The 19,273-nt window shown below is 38.3% G+C and overlaps 1 protein-coding gene across 1 annotated transcript in view; it reads right to left on the bottom strand.

The window, feature by feature from the left end:
* Nucleotides 1-19,273, bottom strand: part of FAT2 (FAT atypical cadherin 2) — a gene marked incomplete at both ends in the record, with an annotated part of 59,742 nt that overhangs the window by 22,489 nt on the left and 17,980 nt on the right. The window contains 8 exons of the mRNA XM_083354340.1: nt 43-276; nt 1,086-1,239; nt 1,585-1,781; nt 2,923-6,978; nt 8,622-8,832; nt 9,083-9,358; nt 12,615-12,754; nt 17,645-17,855. Coding sequence (XP_083210466.1) covers nt 43-276; nt 1,086-1,239; nt 1,585-1,781; nt 2,923-6,978; nt 8,622-8,832; nt 9,083-9,358; nt 12,615-12,754; nt 17,645-17,855 — 5,479 coding nt within the window. The remainder of the gene's footprint in view (nt 1-42; nt 277-1,085; nt 1,240-1,584; nt 1,782-2,922; nt 6,979-8,621; nt 8,833-9,082; nt 9,359-12,614; nt 12,755-17,644; nt 17,856-19,273) is intronic.

Here is a 19,273-nt window from a genome sequence, read left to right as displayed (position 1 = left end):
CGAAAACAACTGCACATGAGTTAGGATTTGGGAACAACTTACTTTCATCAGGATCCTTTGCAAAGACAACTGCAATGGGCGTTTTTATTGATGTATTCTCATATATGGCTACAGCACAATGGCTGGGATAGAACAGGGGAGCATTGTCATTTGTATCCTCTACGTGCACAGTAATTTCCATCTGGCAAAAACGCCCTCCTCCATCTGTTGCCTTGGCAACAAGGTGATACTTTGATTTCAGTTCCCGGTCCAATAATGTAGAAGTAGTCAATTCTCCTGGTAAGTATAGTTGGAAGGCAAAGATTTGGTGCAGGGCTTTTAGTACCATTAGTTAGGGGCAAGATTCCTTCTATTCAAAGGTAGATTTTAAAATATTTTAAGAAATAGAACCAGGCGAATAAAAAAAAAGGATGCAAATATAAATGCTTACCAAAGATTAAAACAATATATTTCTTACTCCCCTATTCCTGGATAGCACAGAATTCTTTAGAATCATATTATCTAAAAACTATAATATTCCATGAATTGATATCTAAGGAATCTTCATCTTTCCACTGAAATTGGGTAGCCAATAAATTTAAATAAATTATAATAACTTTTCAGATTTGGGCTACCGTAATCTTTTATAATACTATTTTGCAAAAAAAAAAAATACCCATGCATACTCATTCATACAAATCTTTCTATTTTAAGTCTTATAGGAGCCCTACAAGGTAGTATCCAATGAAACGTGGCTTCTTAATGTAAAATCTTCTCCTTGTATCATAAGAACAAGAAGAAAAACACCAGGCAAGACTATTAAAGTGAGTTTTGGTGCATGAGAAGAGAATAATATTTTACATTAAATACTTTTTCTAGGGAAAATCCCATCAACATTTTACAATATGAGGACATATTTATGCCAATCAAGAGAGAAACACCAGTATTAATATTTCAACTAAATAAGTCTTCAAAATGCACCGAAATGTCTACCTACCTCTGCTTTATAGTAAACAGGAGCAAACTGTATTATTCATTCTAATATGTGGTCAAGGAATGAGTATGAATAGCAAAACTGCAGTTTTAAAAGGATGTAATAATTTTACCTGTATAAGAGTCCAGTCTAAAATCCTCAGCACCAACTCCATGAAGGCTGTAAGTGATCTGACTATTGCTACCAGCATCAACATCTGTAGCCAACACTTTAAGAACAGAAAATCCTGGGGATTCATTCTCTGAAATTTTCCCTTCGTATAGCATCTGGAAAGGAAGAAAATTATTTTACCAAGTTAAAAGGTTAACATTAAGCCACATGCACAGTATACCTGTTTGTTAACCAATAACAATGAAGTGTCACAGATGGGCTCCTTCCTGTCACCCTAATGCTATCCAACATTATGTTATTCCAAGGTAGTAATAATTTCACGTATCCTCCAAAATGAGCAACTAATGGAGGATTCAGTATTGTGCAGATGTGTAATTATTCACATAATTGCTCCATAACTGAGACTTCTCCAGGTCAACTCTGGCACCATATCAATACAGATCCTGTGTGTACGTTAGCATAATTTTGGAATGAGGCCTTTTATATACATATACAATTACCTGCTTGCATTCAGGGCTGTTATCGTTAACATCAAGGACTGAAATCTCCACTTCTGTGGCTGCTTGAAATTTTCCATCAGACACCATGACTTTGAGCACATATTTTTCTGTTTCTTCCCTGTTCAGAGGCTTCTTGGAAAAAACCTTCCATTTTCCATCAACTTCACTGATACCGAATTGCCCCATCACATCTCCTTCTGATAAGATATAGAGAATATATGCTTATGAAAAAAGAAGTGTTTCAGGTTTCAAGATAACAAAAAGATTGCTCACACGTGTTATGTGTAGAACAGGGGTGTCAAACTGCCAGCCCGCAGGCCGGATGCGTCATGCTGAAACCGCATCCACCCCATTGCCAGCAATAGGAAAAAAAGTCGTGATATGTCGTGACACGTCACGTGACGTTGCACGTTTGACACCCCTTGTAGACAAACCAGAAAATTTACTTGCTCTGTGACATATAATTGACATCATATAGAAAACTGAGTTCATTCATAAAATTTAACCAGTAGATTGAACGGACTGATTATGGCATCTGCTGAAGTAGCTATTTCATTATCCTTCACTCTGCGGGGAAAGGGGAGGGGGCAATTTTATAATAGATACTGACTATAGATATATAGGGAACTGAATAAACAATTCTTTAGTATGCTGGACAATGTTTCAATCTACACTGACCATTTTCAAAATGATTTATTTGATATATTACAGTGAAATACAATTCTTTTTAGTTCTATATCTGTGTTGCATAAATTGCAAATTATAAAATACGCCTCTATAGGGTGGCTATATTTATCTAGCAAAGACACATATTAGTTGGTTAATATAGACATATAGTTGGTTAATATAATATAGACACAGTTACAATATATGCATAACTAACTTTTGATTGTTGATCAGAAATTTAATTCAGGACTGGAATTAAAACTGCAGGTTCAAAATAATGTACATTTGACTAATCACAATTCTGTTTTAGAGTCAGATGAATGTCATATAGGTAAATCACAATGCATTTTAGATCAGAATTTTTCTTCATAGCAATTCTTGAACCTGGTATAGAAGGTCTCTATATAATAAGACCTAACAGAAAGTACTCTTTCTAGGAATATTGATATGTAGGTATTTCTCTACACATTTAGTCTCAAAATATCTCTTGATAAGACATATGTTTCACCAAATGGCCATGGTTAACAATGAAAATCATCTTATAGTTGCAACTAAGAGATATCAGCAAAATTAATTTATAGAAAAGGGTGCTTCTCAAAGTTAAGTACATTTATTCAAAGCACCCTCCCCCCATTTTTATTTAATAAAATCTTAACAAATGTAGATACTTACCAGTGATGTAGCACGTGACCTGCCGATTTTCTTCTGAAAGATCTCTATCAATAGTACTAAGAATGGTAATCATCTGCCCAGGCTCAGCATTCTCAACAACTGATCCTTTGTAAATTTCATTGGTGAACTCTGGAGCATTATCATTTTCATCAGTGACAGTGACTTCTACTAGAGTTTGAGAAGAAAGTTGGATTTTCTTTCCATGGTCTGAAGCAACAACAAAAAATTTGTAGCTTTTCTGAACTTCACAGTCTAGCTCTTTAAGGGTCATAATCCAGCCATTTCCACTATCAATGGTGAAGAATTCTCTGATGTAGCTTAATTCTGATCCTAGGCTATAAGTCACTTGCCCATCACTTCCAGTATCCTGGTCATGAGCAGTAATCTGAATCACAGGGGTCCCTGCTGGCATGTTTTCCATAACAAAAGCTCTATATGGATCTGCCTCAAAAATAGGTTTGTTATCATTGACATCTTTTACATGGATGTTAATAGATACTAAAGAGACCAAGTCAGTATTCTTATATGAAGAATGAGCCAGGACATCTACTTGGTACCATTTCATCTTCTCATAGTCCATTGCCTTCTGAACAGTCAAAGTCCCTCTTTGCTTATCCAGAGTGAATATCCCTTCTTCATTATTTTCAGCAGAGGTTCCTTGTACCAGACTGTAGATGATGGGTTCTTCCCCTGTAGCTCGAACTAATCCTATTTCTGATCCTTCTGGGAGATCTTCAGATGCGGAGAACGTATATAATGGCTCAGAAAACCTTGGCAATGACACTTCCTTTGGAACAACTTGAAGATTCACTGGGACAACTGAATGCCAGTGGGGAGGCTTGGCATCTTCAGCTTTGACTCTAAATTTCACTGTTCTGTTTTCTAGTCCCTTGAGACTCTCCTTGACTATGACAACACCCGTGACAGTGTTAATCTCAATCACATCTTCTGCAATGACTTCCTCCACTGTATCAACAGAGTAGGTGACATCAGCATTCACTCCTTCATCGGCATCATAAGCTAAAACCTGAATGACTGGAGATCCCTTGCTCATATTGGACTGGATAGACAAGAGGTATTCAGAAGCTTTGAACTGAGGTGGATTGTCATTTTCATCTGTAAGTATTATTTTGACAGTGCAAAATGCTACCTTTCCTCCTCCGTCCTTGGCCATGATTTTAATATCAACAATTCTTTCTGTAGAATTTTCTCTGTCCAGTTTCTGCAATGTTTCAATGCGCCCCTTATTATCTATTAGAAACTTCTCCTGACCAAGCCTGTTTATGATGATATAATCTATGGTGCCATAAGCACCATCATCTGGGTCAATAGCTGACAGCTCAATCACTTTAGTTCCTATTTTTGCATTTTCAGCTAATATGGCTTCATAAACTTCCTGCTGAAACGCTGGGCTATATTTGTTTACATTAGTTGTGTTGATGTATACTGGCACAGTGGTCTTAAAAACTCCATCCGAAGCAGAAACCCTAAGACTGTAAAAAGATTCCAGATTTGTTTTGCAGTGGTTTAGTGTAGAAATGATACCAGAAGTGCTGTCAATGGTGAAATGCCTTTTCTCATTTCCTGAAAGTATCATGTATTCCAGCCTAGGGGTATCTCCGCTGTCAGGATCAAAAGCCTGTACCTTTACGACAACCTGACCACAGCTAACCATTTTACTCACATTAGCCTGATACTGAAGTTGACTGAATTTTGGTGGGTTGTCATTGATATCCAGCACGTTAATTATCACAAGAACTTCACTGCTGAGTGGGGGTATCCCATGGTCTGTGGCTCTCACTTTAATACGAAATTCATGGTTCGTTTCATAATCTAGAGCTCGAGTTGTTGATATTTCACCAGTGCTGCCATCAATACTAAAGAACTTTGAGGTATCTGAACGATCCTCTAAAATCTGATATGAAATGAGTTTGTTCCACCCTGAATCTTGGTCTGTAACCAAGAGCTGAATCACAGGAGTCTGAGCTGGCACATCTTCTGAAACAGATGCAGTATAAACGGTCTGTGAAAATAAAGGATAATTATCATTCACATCCTCAACATGAACTTCCACAATGGCTTCTGAATAGGAACCTGCTGCTGTTTCTGTAGCTCTGACAGTAAATGTATGTTTCGTATCAGACTCATAATCCAGCTGACTTGTGGCCATAAGCATACCAGTCTTGAAATCAATGTGGAACTGTCTGAGAACGTCTTTTTCCACAATGGTATATATCAAGCGTAAGCCTTCAGGGCTTCGGGCCTGGAGGTGGAGAATGGGTGTGTAGGGTGGACTGCTTTCAGGCACTTTTGCAGCATAGAAAAGACTTTGGAACAGAGGGCTGGATTTGTTCTTCACCATTATGGTAATCTCTTCCTCAGCATACAAGGGAGGCTCACCGGCGTCTCGGGCAATAACATTCAGTGTGTATTTATTTGAAGTTTGCAAATCAAGGGGTTGTTTGAGTGAGATGTCTCCTGAATAGGAGTCAATCCAGAAATGCTGGTTGTCTTCCTCCAAGGAGTAAAAAATGACTCTGTTATTCCCCAGATCCTGATCTGTGGCAGAAACCCTGAAGACAATATCACCTGGCTCAGTGCCAGCCTGTATTACTATATAATAAGGTAGGTTTTCAAACTGGGGTGAGTTATCATTAATATCATCCACTATTATTCTTACAATTGCTTGAGATACCCGTGGTGGATTTCTAATATCTTTTACTTCCACTGCTATTTCATACACATCTTGAATTTCACGATCAAACTTCACGTTCTTGGTCTGTAGCACTCCTGAAGATGGAATCATTCTGAACCACTCTGTGCCATTCAGGATAGAGAAAAAAAGTGGTTCTTTCAGTTGATTCCCAATAACACCAAGAACAATAATAATCTGAGCCTCTGTGGAATTTTCCTTTACCGTGGCCAAATATAACTCTTGATCAAATTTTAAAATACTGTCCTGCGGCTGAGTAAAATGTAGCCTGACCAATGTACTGGCCACGTATAAAGCGTCTCCAGCTCTAACTGTAAGTTCATGATCGTTTCCCACGTTAGTATGATTTAGTACAGAGATAACACCAGTTCTTTTGTGGATGAAGAAATTATTTGCAGGGTTTCCTTCGGCTATACTGTAGATAACTTCCGAGTCTGCATCTTCTGCATTAACTTTTAAAAGTTCCATACCATCATGAATAGGAAGCATCACAGAAAGGTCATAAATACTTTTCTTAAACACTGGAGGACAGTCGTTTATATTTCTGACATAAATGGTGACTTGAACAGGTTTGGAAGCAAATAAAATGGGATTGCCACTATCATGAACATGGATACCAAAGTGAAAAACAGTGTTATGTTCATAATCTATATCAGCACAAGTAGTGAGAGTGCCCACATTTTGGTCTATTTTGAAAAAAGACATGGCCTCCGACTCCAAAATTTCATAAACCAACAAAGCATTAGAATCTTGGTCAGCATCTGTTGCATTTATCACCAGCGGCACATTGTTTTCATCCGTAACTATGCTACCAAATGGAATATTCTCATCGATCCAACCAACCACAGAAGGCTTATCAAAGATAGGCACGTTGTCATTTTGGTCTATGAGATAAACAAACACTGGAACATCCGTAAATGATCCTGCCATGTTGGTGCCCCGAATTTTCAGCTGATAAGAGGAAGTCTGTTCAAAATCTAAGCTCTTCTGGGTAGAGATAAGCCCAGATTGATAATTGATGGAAAAGAAGCCGTCTTTATCTCCAGTTTTTATTTCGTAAGTAACAAATGAAGAACTTATAGCCGAAACAAGGATAATCGGAGAACCAATGATTGCAGATTCACTGATCTCTACAACATATTCTTTTTCTGTAAACTGTGGGGGAGTGGCATCAGAAGGCTTAACATAAATGTTTACAGTAGTTGAATCTTTCAGTTGGGGAAATCCTTGATCTTCTGCTTTTACTGCGAGAGTAAATCTTTCTTGCTTGGACTGATCTAACTTCTGAGAAACTGTAATAATTCCAGATAACTTGTTGATGGTGAAAAAGTTTCCGCTATTCCCTGGAAATAAACAAACAAATCTTAAATGAAAAGGCATAATTGAATTCTACAATATTTATTGTTTTTCATCACACTAGTTTGTTATGCTAAAATGCATCCTTTTTTTAGTCCCTGGAAGAAATAGATTTTTTTTAAAAAGTAGATAAACAAGTCTTGCCCTGCCCCCCTCCTCTTTTTTGGGGGGTCAATTTGGTCTTTTTAAAACTAAAGACGTGGAAAATGGGTATATTACATTTCTCCTGCATGAATGTACCTATTTCCTCTGAAGGCAAAAACAACAAAACAACAATGTAAACTGAATATTCTGGCTCTAACCCTTTGATGATGTCATTGTGCCACACTCCCTAAGGTCTCTCTTAAATAAATTAAAGTGTACCAGCTGATGACTTTGGAGACACTGATGCTATCAGAGACACTTGTCTTTAAGCAGGTCTGTTTACTTGTTATCCTGTTCTCAAAACTGTCCAGCAAACAACTCTGGAAGGCAGAGAAAAAAAAAGGGTGTCATCCTCTGTCAATCTTCCAATCACTCTAAAAGTAAGGTCCTCGTATATATTTCCCTGCTCTCATTCAAATGTTCAGTTTTCCTCCTTTGCCTTCGGACTGTTCCTTTTCGTTTGAGCAAAACACTTTGAAGGTCAGCCGAAGGTCAGCCATTCACTGGATACTTTGCAAAAGAAAGAGCAAAATGAGCCAACCCTTAGCATTAACTCTAATACCTGTTAGACCTCTCTTTTTTATCCCATTGCTACAGGAAAACTGTACTTATTTTGTATCCCAAATATTCCTGGTTTGAAACCTAGCTGGATTTTTTTTGTTTAGATTCTGATTTTCTTTCTGAACTTCTCTGTTTTCTATTTATATTGTCTGTCTGTGTGTCTGTGTGTCTGTGTGTCTGTCTGTCTGTCTGTCTGTTTGTCTGTCTATCTATCTATCTATCTATCTATCTATCTATCTATCTATCTATCTATCTATCTATCTATCTATCTATCTATCTATCTCCTATAGTGCAGTTTTGCCATTTCATTGACTTTCCAGTCATCTGAGGTCAGTTTTCAACCTCAACTTTCAGGTAGCTCAAGTAAATTACGGACTATTTGGGGGCTGGAGTGAAAGTCTTCTTCTCTGAACTGTGTCATATAAGTTCAACTTATGCATAACTTTCTCTTTCTCTTGCACGTGCGTGCACGCGCGCGCGCGCGCGCGCACACACACACACACACACACACACACACACACACAGCATGTATGTCCTGCCCACAGAAAGGAAAATGACTGATGTTTGCTTTCCAGATACAGAAGGAAGAAAGGGACATAGACCCAGGAGAAATGACACCAAAGTGACTCAGTCTGGACATGATTTTCTTACATGTGCTCAGAGTCAAGACAGCATCAGCCCATAATAGGAAGTCCCCAAATATTGACAGAAAATATGCTGTCTCGGTTCACAAGAAAGTTAAACAGTGTTAATGGGTAGAAGAAGAAAAATAACAGAAATTAATCATGGATCAGTTGGATCTAATTTTCCATTCTATTTAATGTTGAGTATATAGTAGATTCAGAAACAATATGTTTAGCTGACATATTATCACAGTAGTTACATAAAGGAAATCTTCATAAGGCAGTGTGTATAGGTGCCTTACCTGCTTCAATGCAATAGTGGACTTCAGCATTAACTCCTTGATCTGGATCCAGGGCCCGGATTTGCACAACCTCTGTGCCAATTGAAGTGACATCCAGAATTTCTGCTTTGTAATGGAGGCTGGTGAACTGTGGAGGGTGACTGTTACAGCCCTCAATATGAATGACAATTCGGGCAAAGTCTCGCTTGATAGGGACATCCTGGTCTCGTACCTGAACAGCCAATGAATCAACCACAGGTATTTTGTTTAAACAATATTACATCACAAAGATTTAAGTTTGCAATATAATTTTGAATGCATTTCTTCTCATTTTAGCCACCTTTCTTTTTTAAAAAAAAAATCATTAGATACAACAAACATACTTTAGAAATCCTGCAGCAATCTGCCCACAGCCCATAAGGTAAGACAGAAGAGGATAGAAATTAAATAAATAAATCATTTATTTTCTGCTACTCACATACCATCACTGTCAAAGTATGTAGTGGCATGGATTGAGCATCAAGGTCTGATACTGTCATGAGTGTGCCACGGCTTGGGTCTATTTGAAAGAGTTTCAGGCTTCTAGGATCTAAGCTGTTATGGAGGGTGTAGATCAACCCTTTCCCATGATCCTGGTCTGTTGCACTAACAAATAAGAGTTCTGTCCCAGCGGGCGTATCTTCTGGAATGCGAGCCTCATAGCGGTACTCCAAAAACTGAGGTGGATGCTGGTTAATGTCAATCACATGGATATAAGCCTAAGAGAAGTGGACAAAAAGCAAGCAGTAGAGAAGGTCAGTAACAGGGCTGTACAAGTGCCTCATTTCCATGATGGTACAAGTGAAGAACTGCTTAAGAAAGCAATCTCTCTGTTACTTATTTTCTCCTTTTATCATTCTGATACTTTTACTATGAATGATTCAACAAGGTGAATAGTCACCATTTCAGAATGAAGGGTCTTGCTGTGGCCAAGTGAGGCCATCTCTCATAGGCCAAATACTCTATAACTCTTTTAAAATTCTTTTACGGGTTTCTTTTAAGATGACTTTGGATACACAATTTGTATGCATGTTCTGTTCTGTGAGCTGAATTAATTCTTAAAACATGTTGCTATTATTCACTTCAAATTTCTTCCTTGGTATCTATTACCTTGAACAAACTGCTTAAAAAGTGTATTTGTAGGGAAGCACCATGCAAACAAAGGCCCAGTGATGACATTTCCATCCTTTCTGATGTTTTCCCTGCTTTTCGTTATTCTCACAGTCCTCATGCTTATTTATGTACACATTCATGTAAACTTATTTGCTGCTGTGGCTTTTGTTGATGAATTAATGCAAAGCAGTTCCATATTCTTAGTGGAAGATGGGAGAATTTGCACAATGCATCTTCTGGTATGTCATCTTTACGGTTTGAGAATCTGCATCAGGAATTGCTAACAATAATATATCTCAGTCAAACATTATCACGACAGCTAAATCTAGCTTCTACTGTACTTGTAAGCACCTGATTGCATAAGAAAATAATAAAATGAGCCTAGGGCAAGTTTCTGATTCTGGTGGTCTGGCAGATATCCCAAGATGCCAGATGCTGGTACTAGGCTTGATTTGATGGCACAATATATATTATAATGATAACAGGATTTCATCCCAAAATGAAATCATCTAGGTTATTACAGCTAGTTAAATGAAATGGAAACTTAGCCAAACCAGGCTGAGGTGGAAATAGTAAAGAGGAAGAAGAATGAAATGATGCCAGGAAGAAGCAGCTGGTGAAGAAACAAAATGAATATAGAGCAGTGACTGGTTTGGCTCCCTCAATATACTTACCCCAAAGCAAGTATCAAATTAAATAATGCTTACTTGTTTTATGAAATGTATAGAGTTGCCCAACTCAACTAGCATTAGGCATTTATGATAAAAACAACCAGTAATGCCCCCTGTCCCCCCAGTGCATTGTAAGATGATTACACCAGAGTAAAAATAATAGAAACTAAAAAGAATAAGGCCTAATTATATAAGAAACAACCAATAGAAATATAATTTCATTCCAGGGTGGGAGGGAAGAGCCAGGTCTTCAAGACAACAAGGTTGGAGCACTGTGAATTTAGAGGATATTATTCTGGAGGCACCATTTCAAAAAAGGCATATTTCCTGTGGCCCATCCTGGAAAAGGACTTCCTTTCTTCAGTAAGACTCAAACCCATGATTTTGCAATAGCAAGTTTGCTACCTATCCAACAATCACTATTAAAGTAAGCAGAGAAAGAAGTTCCTGGGACTGGAATTGTTATGTTAGCCAAGGTATCGAAAGATGACTCTTGATAGCAGAATAAAGTTCTAAGACGTTCAAAATGACAATGAGCTACTACTGAATCCCAGTGGAAAGGCACTCTCGGTATCAATTACCCTCACTTTTCTAGATTATATGTAATGTTCATAGCACTTAATAAAGTAATGATCAGACTAGATCATTGCTTAGAAGAGCAAACAATCAGACCAGATCTTTGCTTAAAAGAGCTACTCTATGCAAGTAAACTTCCATACACTTCAGTCCTCAGCTGCATGAAAAATAACAATACTCAGAGATGGAACCCATGACTATAATATGATAGTTAGTTAAGGCTCTATTGAAGTAGCTTGAAGCACTTATTGGGACATATATTGATTATATATGAGGAAAGAAGTAAAACAAGAAACCAGTTCTATACCTCATCTTCCTCAACAGTCAATAGATCTTGGAAGAGTCTGGAATTAGAAGTGGATCTGAAGTAGATTTTCTATCTATCTATCTATCTATCTATCTATCTATCTATCTATCTATCTATCTATCTATCTATCTATCTATTCATTCATTCAGTTTATATACCGCCCTATTCCCAAAGGACTCAGGGCGGTTTACAAGGCAAAATTTAAAAACAATCCAATATAAAATTAAAATAAATTAAAATAAATTAAATTAAGTCTAACCACAAAAATTAAATCACAATTTAAAAACATTAAACCCCTCAGTCCAGACCAGATAGCTCAAAGAGCCAGGTTTTTAGGTCCCGGAGAAATGAACGAAGGTCGGGGGTAGTCCGGAGTTCCGTTGGCAGTTGATTCCATAGGGCAGGCGCGCCCACAGAGAATGCCCTCCCCCTGTGGATCGCCCGTCGGCAATCCTTGACCGGCGGTACCCTGAGGAGGCCCTCCCTGTGGGAGCGCACAGGACGATGGGTAATTGACGCTGGCAGCAGGTGCTCCCTTAGATAATCCGGGCCCATGCCATTTAGGGCTTTATAGGTCATCACCAGCACCTTGAATCTCACCCGGAGGGCAACTGGAAGCCAATGCAGCTCGCGGAGAAGATGTGTTACATGGGAGTATCGGGAGACTCCCATTACAACTCGCGCGGCTGCATTCTGCACCAGTTGAAGCCTCCGAGTGGTCCTCAGGGGCAGCCCCATGTAGAGAGCATTGCAGTAGTCTAGCCGGGAGGTCACGAGCGCATGGGTGACTGTGCGTAGGGCATCTCGGTCCAGATAGGGCCGTAACTGGCGCACCAGGCGAACCTGGGCAAAAGCTCCCCTGGCCACGGCTCCTATATGATCTTCCAAACTGAGCCGTGAATCCAGGAGGACACCCAAGTTGCGGGCCCTATCAATTCTTTTGGATTTCCAATCATCAATTATAAAAGCAGGAATTTAGGAAAGAATCTCTGGGTAAGGATATCCCTGTTTTGTTTATTTAGCTCACTGAATGATCAATAGTAGTTTGGGCCCTTCTTCCCCCTGTAATGTGATCACATTATAGACAATATTTTCTTTACTGGTTTAATCCACAAGAGCGTGTGACTTGGGTAAATTGAGCATTTTAGAGAAAGTTTGACCCTAAACTTGAGGCGATAATTCAATTGACATTTGAATATCTAGGACTTTTCTAAAACAGATATTGCAGTGTGCACTATCTACAGACCATAATGAAAACATCGTTCATATTACTGAACTGGACTTTGACTTAGACTTTGAGGCACTGACCTGTGTCTTAATGATGCTTGATCCATCTGTGACCTCTATGGTGAGATTGTAGTTTGATCTTTCCTTTGCATCTAGAGTTCTTGCAATAATAATGCTGCCAGTGCTCTTCTCGATGTCAAAATTCATAGCATCATCACCACCTTAGAAGAGAGAGAGAGGACTTAGAAATAAAGAATTATGATGGGGGCTGGATGTCTGAAAAACTTCCTCTCCTGGGGAAGACCAGGAGGAAAATAATCCTTGATGTTGGCAACATTTGTAACAAGCTCAGTCATGGAGTTTGATTAGAAGCATCTAGAGGGAGGAAGCAAAATGGCACATAAAAGGAGGGTGGGGAATCTCTGTGAAAGGCTTCTGTTGTCACCACTGATCTTTATTTACTTTATATTCAGTATTGACTTAAGAAGGTAATGTCTACATGTAATGCAGTGTTATTTAAGGCAAAGGGAGGGGATTGACATCAACCATTGAGAGGCAGGAAAGCAGGGAATATTGGGGCAAATTGGCAGAAGAGAGGATATATTCTGGCTCCACTTCAAGGTGCAATATTTAAACCAGTTCTGCTCTCTTGCTTATGCCCTGTTGAGACTTGTTGAGGACTTTTTCAGTCCATCCCCTTGCTCACTTCCTTTTTATGTAATTCTACAATGGATGATACTGGGCTGTGCATGTGAATGTGCATGTGTTTGTGTGCATGCATGTGTGTATTTGTGTGTGCAAGTATGTGTGTGTGTGTTTGTGTGTGTGTATGTTTGCACACACACTGATGAGGGGTCCTTGGTGGTCTCTGAACTTGGTTGTTTTCTTGCAGATTTTTCATTACTCAAACTAGGCAAAATCTGACAAATTTATTTCTGAATACCCCCAGGTATTAGGCAGCATTTGATTTTCCCATTCTTAATCAAACTGAGACAAGGATCCAAATTCTATGCATTCAAGAGGATATTCAAAACAGTAAAGCTGAAGGACAACTTGAAGAATTACCATCAGCTGCCCTATGGAGGGATTCCTGGAGAGAGAGAGAAGGAAGATGTTATTTCTGCTAAACATCCCCCACAACAGAAATAGGAGAGTATAAGCAGTCTTTCTTGATACATGAACATGGCCTTACTTAAAAAAAAAGGCAGGGGGGGAGGAGGGGAGTGCATAGCCTCTAGGTTTAAAAAATTATACTTTAAATGTAATGTGCTAAGTACTGTATAGAAAATAACAGTGGTTGTGGGAAGAGCTGCCCGCAATTAGTGCAGGTTCGAGTCCCACCAGGCTCAAGGTTGACTCAGCCTTCCATCCTTCTGAGGTAGGTAAAATGAGGACCCAGATTGTTGGGGGCAATAAGTTGAATTTGTAAAAATGCCGCTTGGGGGGGGCGAAAGCCCTAATAAGCAGGCATATACATAGAATGAAGGCTATTGCTAAGCACATTGATTTGTGCTTCTTAGATTGTAAGCCGCCCTGAGTCTTCGGAGAAGGGCGGGATATAAATGGGATTAAAAAAAAGAGAGAAAACGGTCATAATCAATGATGGTCTATTAGACTCCCAAATGTATGTCTCATGTAATTCAAACAACTATGGAAGTGTAATGCATAGGGGAGGGTAGTAATTGTTTCGAATGCTGGGAAAAATATGCCCCTGTGCAAAATGTTTTTGCCTCTTTACCACTGATTTAAGGTGGGGGGGGAAATAAAAAACTCAGGAAAGTGAACATGAAGCAAAATGTTCATTATAGGAAGAAATAACAGGGAGGGCTAAGAAGAAAGCAAGAAAGGCTAAAGGATGGTGCATTGTGAGGTTTGTTAAGAGTAAACTTGCAATTAGTGCAGGTTCGCATCCCACCAGGCTCAAGGTTGACTCAGCCTTCCATCCTTCCGAAGTAAGTAAAATGAGGACCCAGATTGTTGGGGGCAATTAAGCTGACTTTGTAATAATGCCGCTTGGGGTGTGTGTGAAAGCCCTAATAAGCAGGCATATACATAGAATGAAGGCTACTGCTAAGCTTGTAAGCCGCCCTGAGTCTTCGGAGAAGGGCAGGATATAAATGGAATAAAAATAAAATAAATAAATCTAAGCAGACAGGTAACAACATTAACTTGTACAAGTGCTTAAGAAGGCAAGTGAAAGGGGAGAAAGAGTAAAGGGAGACACATAATTTGGAAAATACGGTTAATGTGATGAATTAGCTTTGTGGTCTCCCATAAAGCAATAATAGGAAAGTTCATATTTCCTAGGAAAACCATGCAATACTGAACAGTCTACATTATGAAACTTTTTGTTCCCTCCCACAGGATCCTGACCGAATGGAGAAGAAAAATCAAAGTGCTATTCTGCCAATTTCTGAAATAGATTTTTTAATTTCCCTTTCCTTGTATTTACGTTTACATGCAACACACTCTTTCAGAGACACAAAGGCACATATACTGTAGAAATAAAACTTTGTTTAGATACATAAGCCTTACAGGTTATGTGCTTACTCTAAGAAATAGTCCCTCATAGGGTCATTAAGTTCATTTTATCCGGTAAAAGAATATTGATTCTACAGTTCATACACAGCATGCAAGTAATTCTCTTCTGTATTACAAATTTCAGGCTTTGTGAAATTGTCACAAAGATAAAATTATTATATAACAGGCATGTTCTCTTCCTTGCTGCTTTGAAAAAACTTGTAATATAAAACTATGAAGTATACTCTAAAAGTGGTATGTTTTCAGTTCAGATTGTGCTGAATTTTGGAACAGACTGAAAAGGGATTAAATATAAAGAAGTGGCCCTACTCACACCATATGTTTACCTGGATTACATGGGGGTAGCGGAATAAGCGAATACAGGTAGTCCTCAACTTACAACAATTGAGTCCAAAATTTATGTTGTTAAGTGAGACATTTGTTAAGTGATTTTTGCCCCATTTTATGATATTTCTTAACACAGTTGTTAAATGAATCAATGCAGTTGATAAGTTAGTAACCTGACTGTTAAGTGAATCTGGCTTTCCCATTGACTTTGCTTGTCAGAAGGTTACAAAAAGGGATCACAGCAGCGGTCATGTTAATGCAACCATATACTGTAAACTGAATGAATATTACAGAACATTATAATGTAAAGCTGAGGTATGTGGAAGACCAATGATAGGACTGACTATATGCTATAGAGCAACGGCCTCCAACCTTTTGGGTGTCAGGGACCAGTTCTGTGGAGGGCAGTTTTTCCATGGACTGGGGGGGGCATGGTTTCACATGCTGCCTGGATCACACGTGTGTGCAGATGGGGCTTTGCTTGCTTGCATGGACTGGTTCTTGAGGGCCCCAGACCAGTCCAAGTCCGTGGACTGGGATTTGGGTACCTCTGCTATAGAGAATGCTTTATACTATATACTAAGTATACACATGCTTTAAAATTTCTAATCCTACTCCATGAAACAATTTAATTATAACGTTTCTTATGTTCATTTTATGTTGGGAGGAGAGATAATCCCATGAATGTTGTCTTAGTTTTTACCAGATGCATAGAATTGTTTCCTTGACTGTATTTAATTCTATAATTTGTATTTTATTTCCAGATTCTAAAAAAGCAAAACAAAATACAAAACAGTCTAATTTCTTTAGTGTGGAACTGCTTGAAACTGTGTGTTTTTAAAAGTTCTGCCCCAGTTTAGAAACCTTCTTACAAAACTACTTATTCATCCTTATCTCAAAAGTAAAGTAACCTCATTTTTAGTAAATGAAGTTAAGTAATTCACTTTACTGTTGTATCAAATCCATGGATGAAGTTGGGTGGTGATTAGTGATAAAAAGTGATTATTGTAGCTTTTTAAACAAAAAATTGAACCCTGGTTTTTCCATTTTATTAGCATATGTTGTGTGCTATTTTATGTTCCTGGAAGATCCAATTATCATACCTCCTGGAAACAGACATTCTGGTGAAGGAAAATTATAGGATAAGCCCTTAAGTATCCACTTCACAATTAGAGGCCAAGAAAACACCATATTCCCCCTAAGTGTGGCCCATGGCTACTAAAATATTGCCCATCCCTATACTATACAAATTAATTTTCCACTTTGTTTCAGTATTTCCTGGATTACCTCATGGCATTTACTGAAATTAGATATAGTATACGGCAACCCAGCTTCTAATTTTCATCCACAATGACAAAATAATCCTTCCACAATGGGAACACTGTTGGTCAATTACAGGCTTTCCCAACGTGGCTCCTTCTCATTGTGTTGGGACTGCCTGCTGCCTAAGAATTCTGGGTGGCTGCTGCCTCAACATGCTGGACTAGTAATCATAGATGGCTATCACATAAATTTTGGGTAAAACTCAGGTCATTTTTAGAGTACTGAGTTCTTACATTTTTTTTTAACAATTAATCACTACCTAGTGACAATGAGATCTCTGTTGATAACAAAATTGTGCACCAGAAGATGTAAAGCAAACAATTCCCATTGATCAATACATTCCTGCAAGAAAGAATAATTGCTGTAAGAATATATGTGTTTCTGTTTGTTTACAGAAAAAATAAAGAGCATTGCACATTAGTTGGCCAAAACAATGGAGAAGCAGAACAAGAAGCATGGGAACAAAGAAGTGTTAATAGCAGATTAACTCTCAATAAAGTCTTCCAAAAACATTTTTCTCTCCCCCTCCTCTGCCTCCTTGATAGATTCATTTTTTTATGGTTGTGGGAAATAGGAATGGTTATTACATATTTCCTATGAGCTGCAATATGTGTTTTGACCTGTTTGAAAACACTAGAGGTTTCATTAAGATTGGAACATTGCCAAGCAATGACATTTTGCAAGCTGTGATAGGTACTGTAATACAAAACATACACTACACTTCCACTTCATGGAACTCTTTATCAGCTTGAATGCTGCTTCATATCAGCGCCGAAGCTTTGTTTATAATACTCCTACAATATGAACAGCCTGTGATAGCTCGGGTTCATATGGATATGAAATACCAGGAGAATATGAGCAACATTTTTTTCAGTTCACAATTACTGTGGAGCTCCTTTCTCAACTGCATATGCTCTCACCTGTGATATTAAACCAGATCTGGCTGAGCCCAGCATCAACACTGATCACTCCCACCATGTGGTTCACGGGATCTGTTTCCATGACTGCAAAGTTGAAATGAGGTTCATCAAAAGCTAATGACTCTGAGGTGGGGAGGGGCTTTGGGATCCAGTCAATGTGAAGCCTCACACTGGAGGAAAGTTGTGGGGTGCCACCATCAGTAGCCTTGACCTGCCAAAAGAGAAAAATACAAGTTCATATAGATCAAGGGGTCTGAAAGATAATATGTTCACATTGATGAGCTTCTGCCACGCTTGTGACATATTCCTGCCTAAATTAAACTTTTATACTTTTAGGATGGGATCATACAAAAGAATTAAGCAAACATAATATCTTAGGATTAATATATTTATTGATTTGTATTGCTTATATAACCCAATACATGCAGAATGAACCATATTTTTACAGTCTTTAAACTAATTAATCAAGACACACAGATTTATTTACATCCATCAATATGCCAAGGACTGAGTGATAATGGTTATCAGTAGGATGAATAAATCACTGCCAAAAATGAATAAATAAAAACACTGCCAAAATCTAAAACCCAAGCTACAAGTATTTTCTATTATTACAATGAATAAATCTAATTACGGTAGGTAAAAAAAAATCCTCCTAAATTAAAAAAAAATGAACCATGGTCTGAATGCTCAGCTTAAACCAATATACTGGTCAACACAAAGAAACGTAAGAGTCCTTGATAACAGGTTCCTACTTAGGTGCCTCCAGGATGATTATAAGAACATCTTAAATTTCATTGGCCTCTCTTTTTGTTATTGTGCTTTATGAAATCTTGCTTGCGTTACTACAGGTAATCCCAGCTTAACAATTGCCCCATTTAGCAAGTGTTTGCAGTTATAAAAAAGTAATTTTAAGTGCACAATGTCTTAATAACCATGGTGGAAGTCAGGTTGTAAGCCCACCATGATCACATGATGGCACTGACAACTCTACAACGAACCTGACTGCAACCATTTCCTTCGTTCTAAGTTTCCAAAGATTGGGACAGGGATGGAGGATTTCTACTACTCTAAACACTTTACAGTCCCATGGGAACCATGGTCATTTCTATCAGTTTGATAGGGGCTGGAGCATTTAGTTAGAAAGCCCGCCAAACTCTTCTATTGGGGAACGTAGCTAATTGCATAGCACTAGGGTGGGAAGTTTAACTTTGTAATACTGTTGCTCTCTGAAGGGAACTTCAGACTTGGTTTCACTTTTGACTGTGCCGATACTATGTAACCAATAAACATGTTCTTTGAGGAAATCTCAAGCCTTGGAGTTCTGATTTGTTTGGTCGTGTCTACTGGAACCTTGACAATCTCACTTAATGACCATATAACATAAAAAAGAAGTTGCTGACTCCAACTGTGGTTGTTAAATAAAGTCTACCTGTCTATCATTTTGCACTCAGCATGATAGATGCTCTTACTTAATTCTACATATAATTTATTATGTTTAGGATGTGTTTTCCTTTGCAATGGTCAGTAAAAAGGTTCTACTGTGAATAAAATATCTAGTTCAAAGAATTCAGCTTTAATTAACTGAACAGATGGCATACTATGGGAAAAAAATAATTTGCATGCAAA

Source organism: Vipera ursinii (genome assembly GCF_947247035.1).
Source record: "Vipera ursinii genome assembly, chromosome: 2".
Lineage (NCBI taxonomy): Eukaryota > Metazoa > Chordata > Lepidosauria > Squamata > Viperidae > Vipera > Vipera ursinii.
The sequence above is the reverse complement of the archived record's forward strand: the minus strand, read 5'-3'. Positions and strand labels throughout refer to the sequence as shown.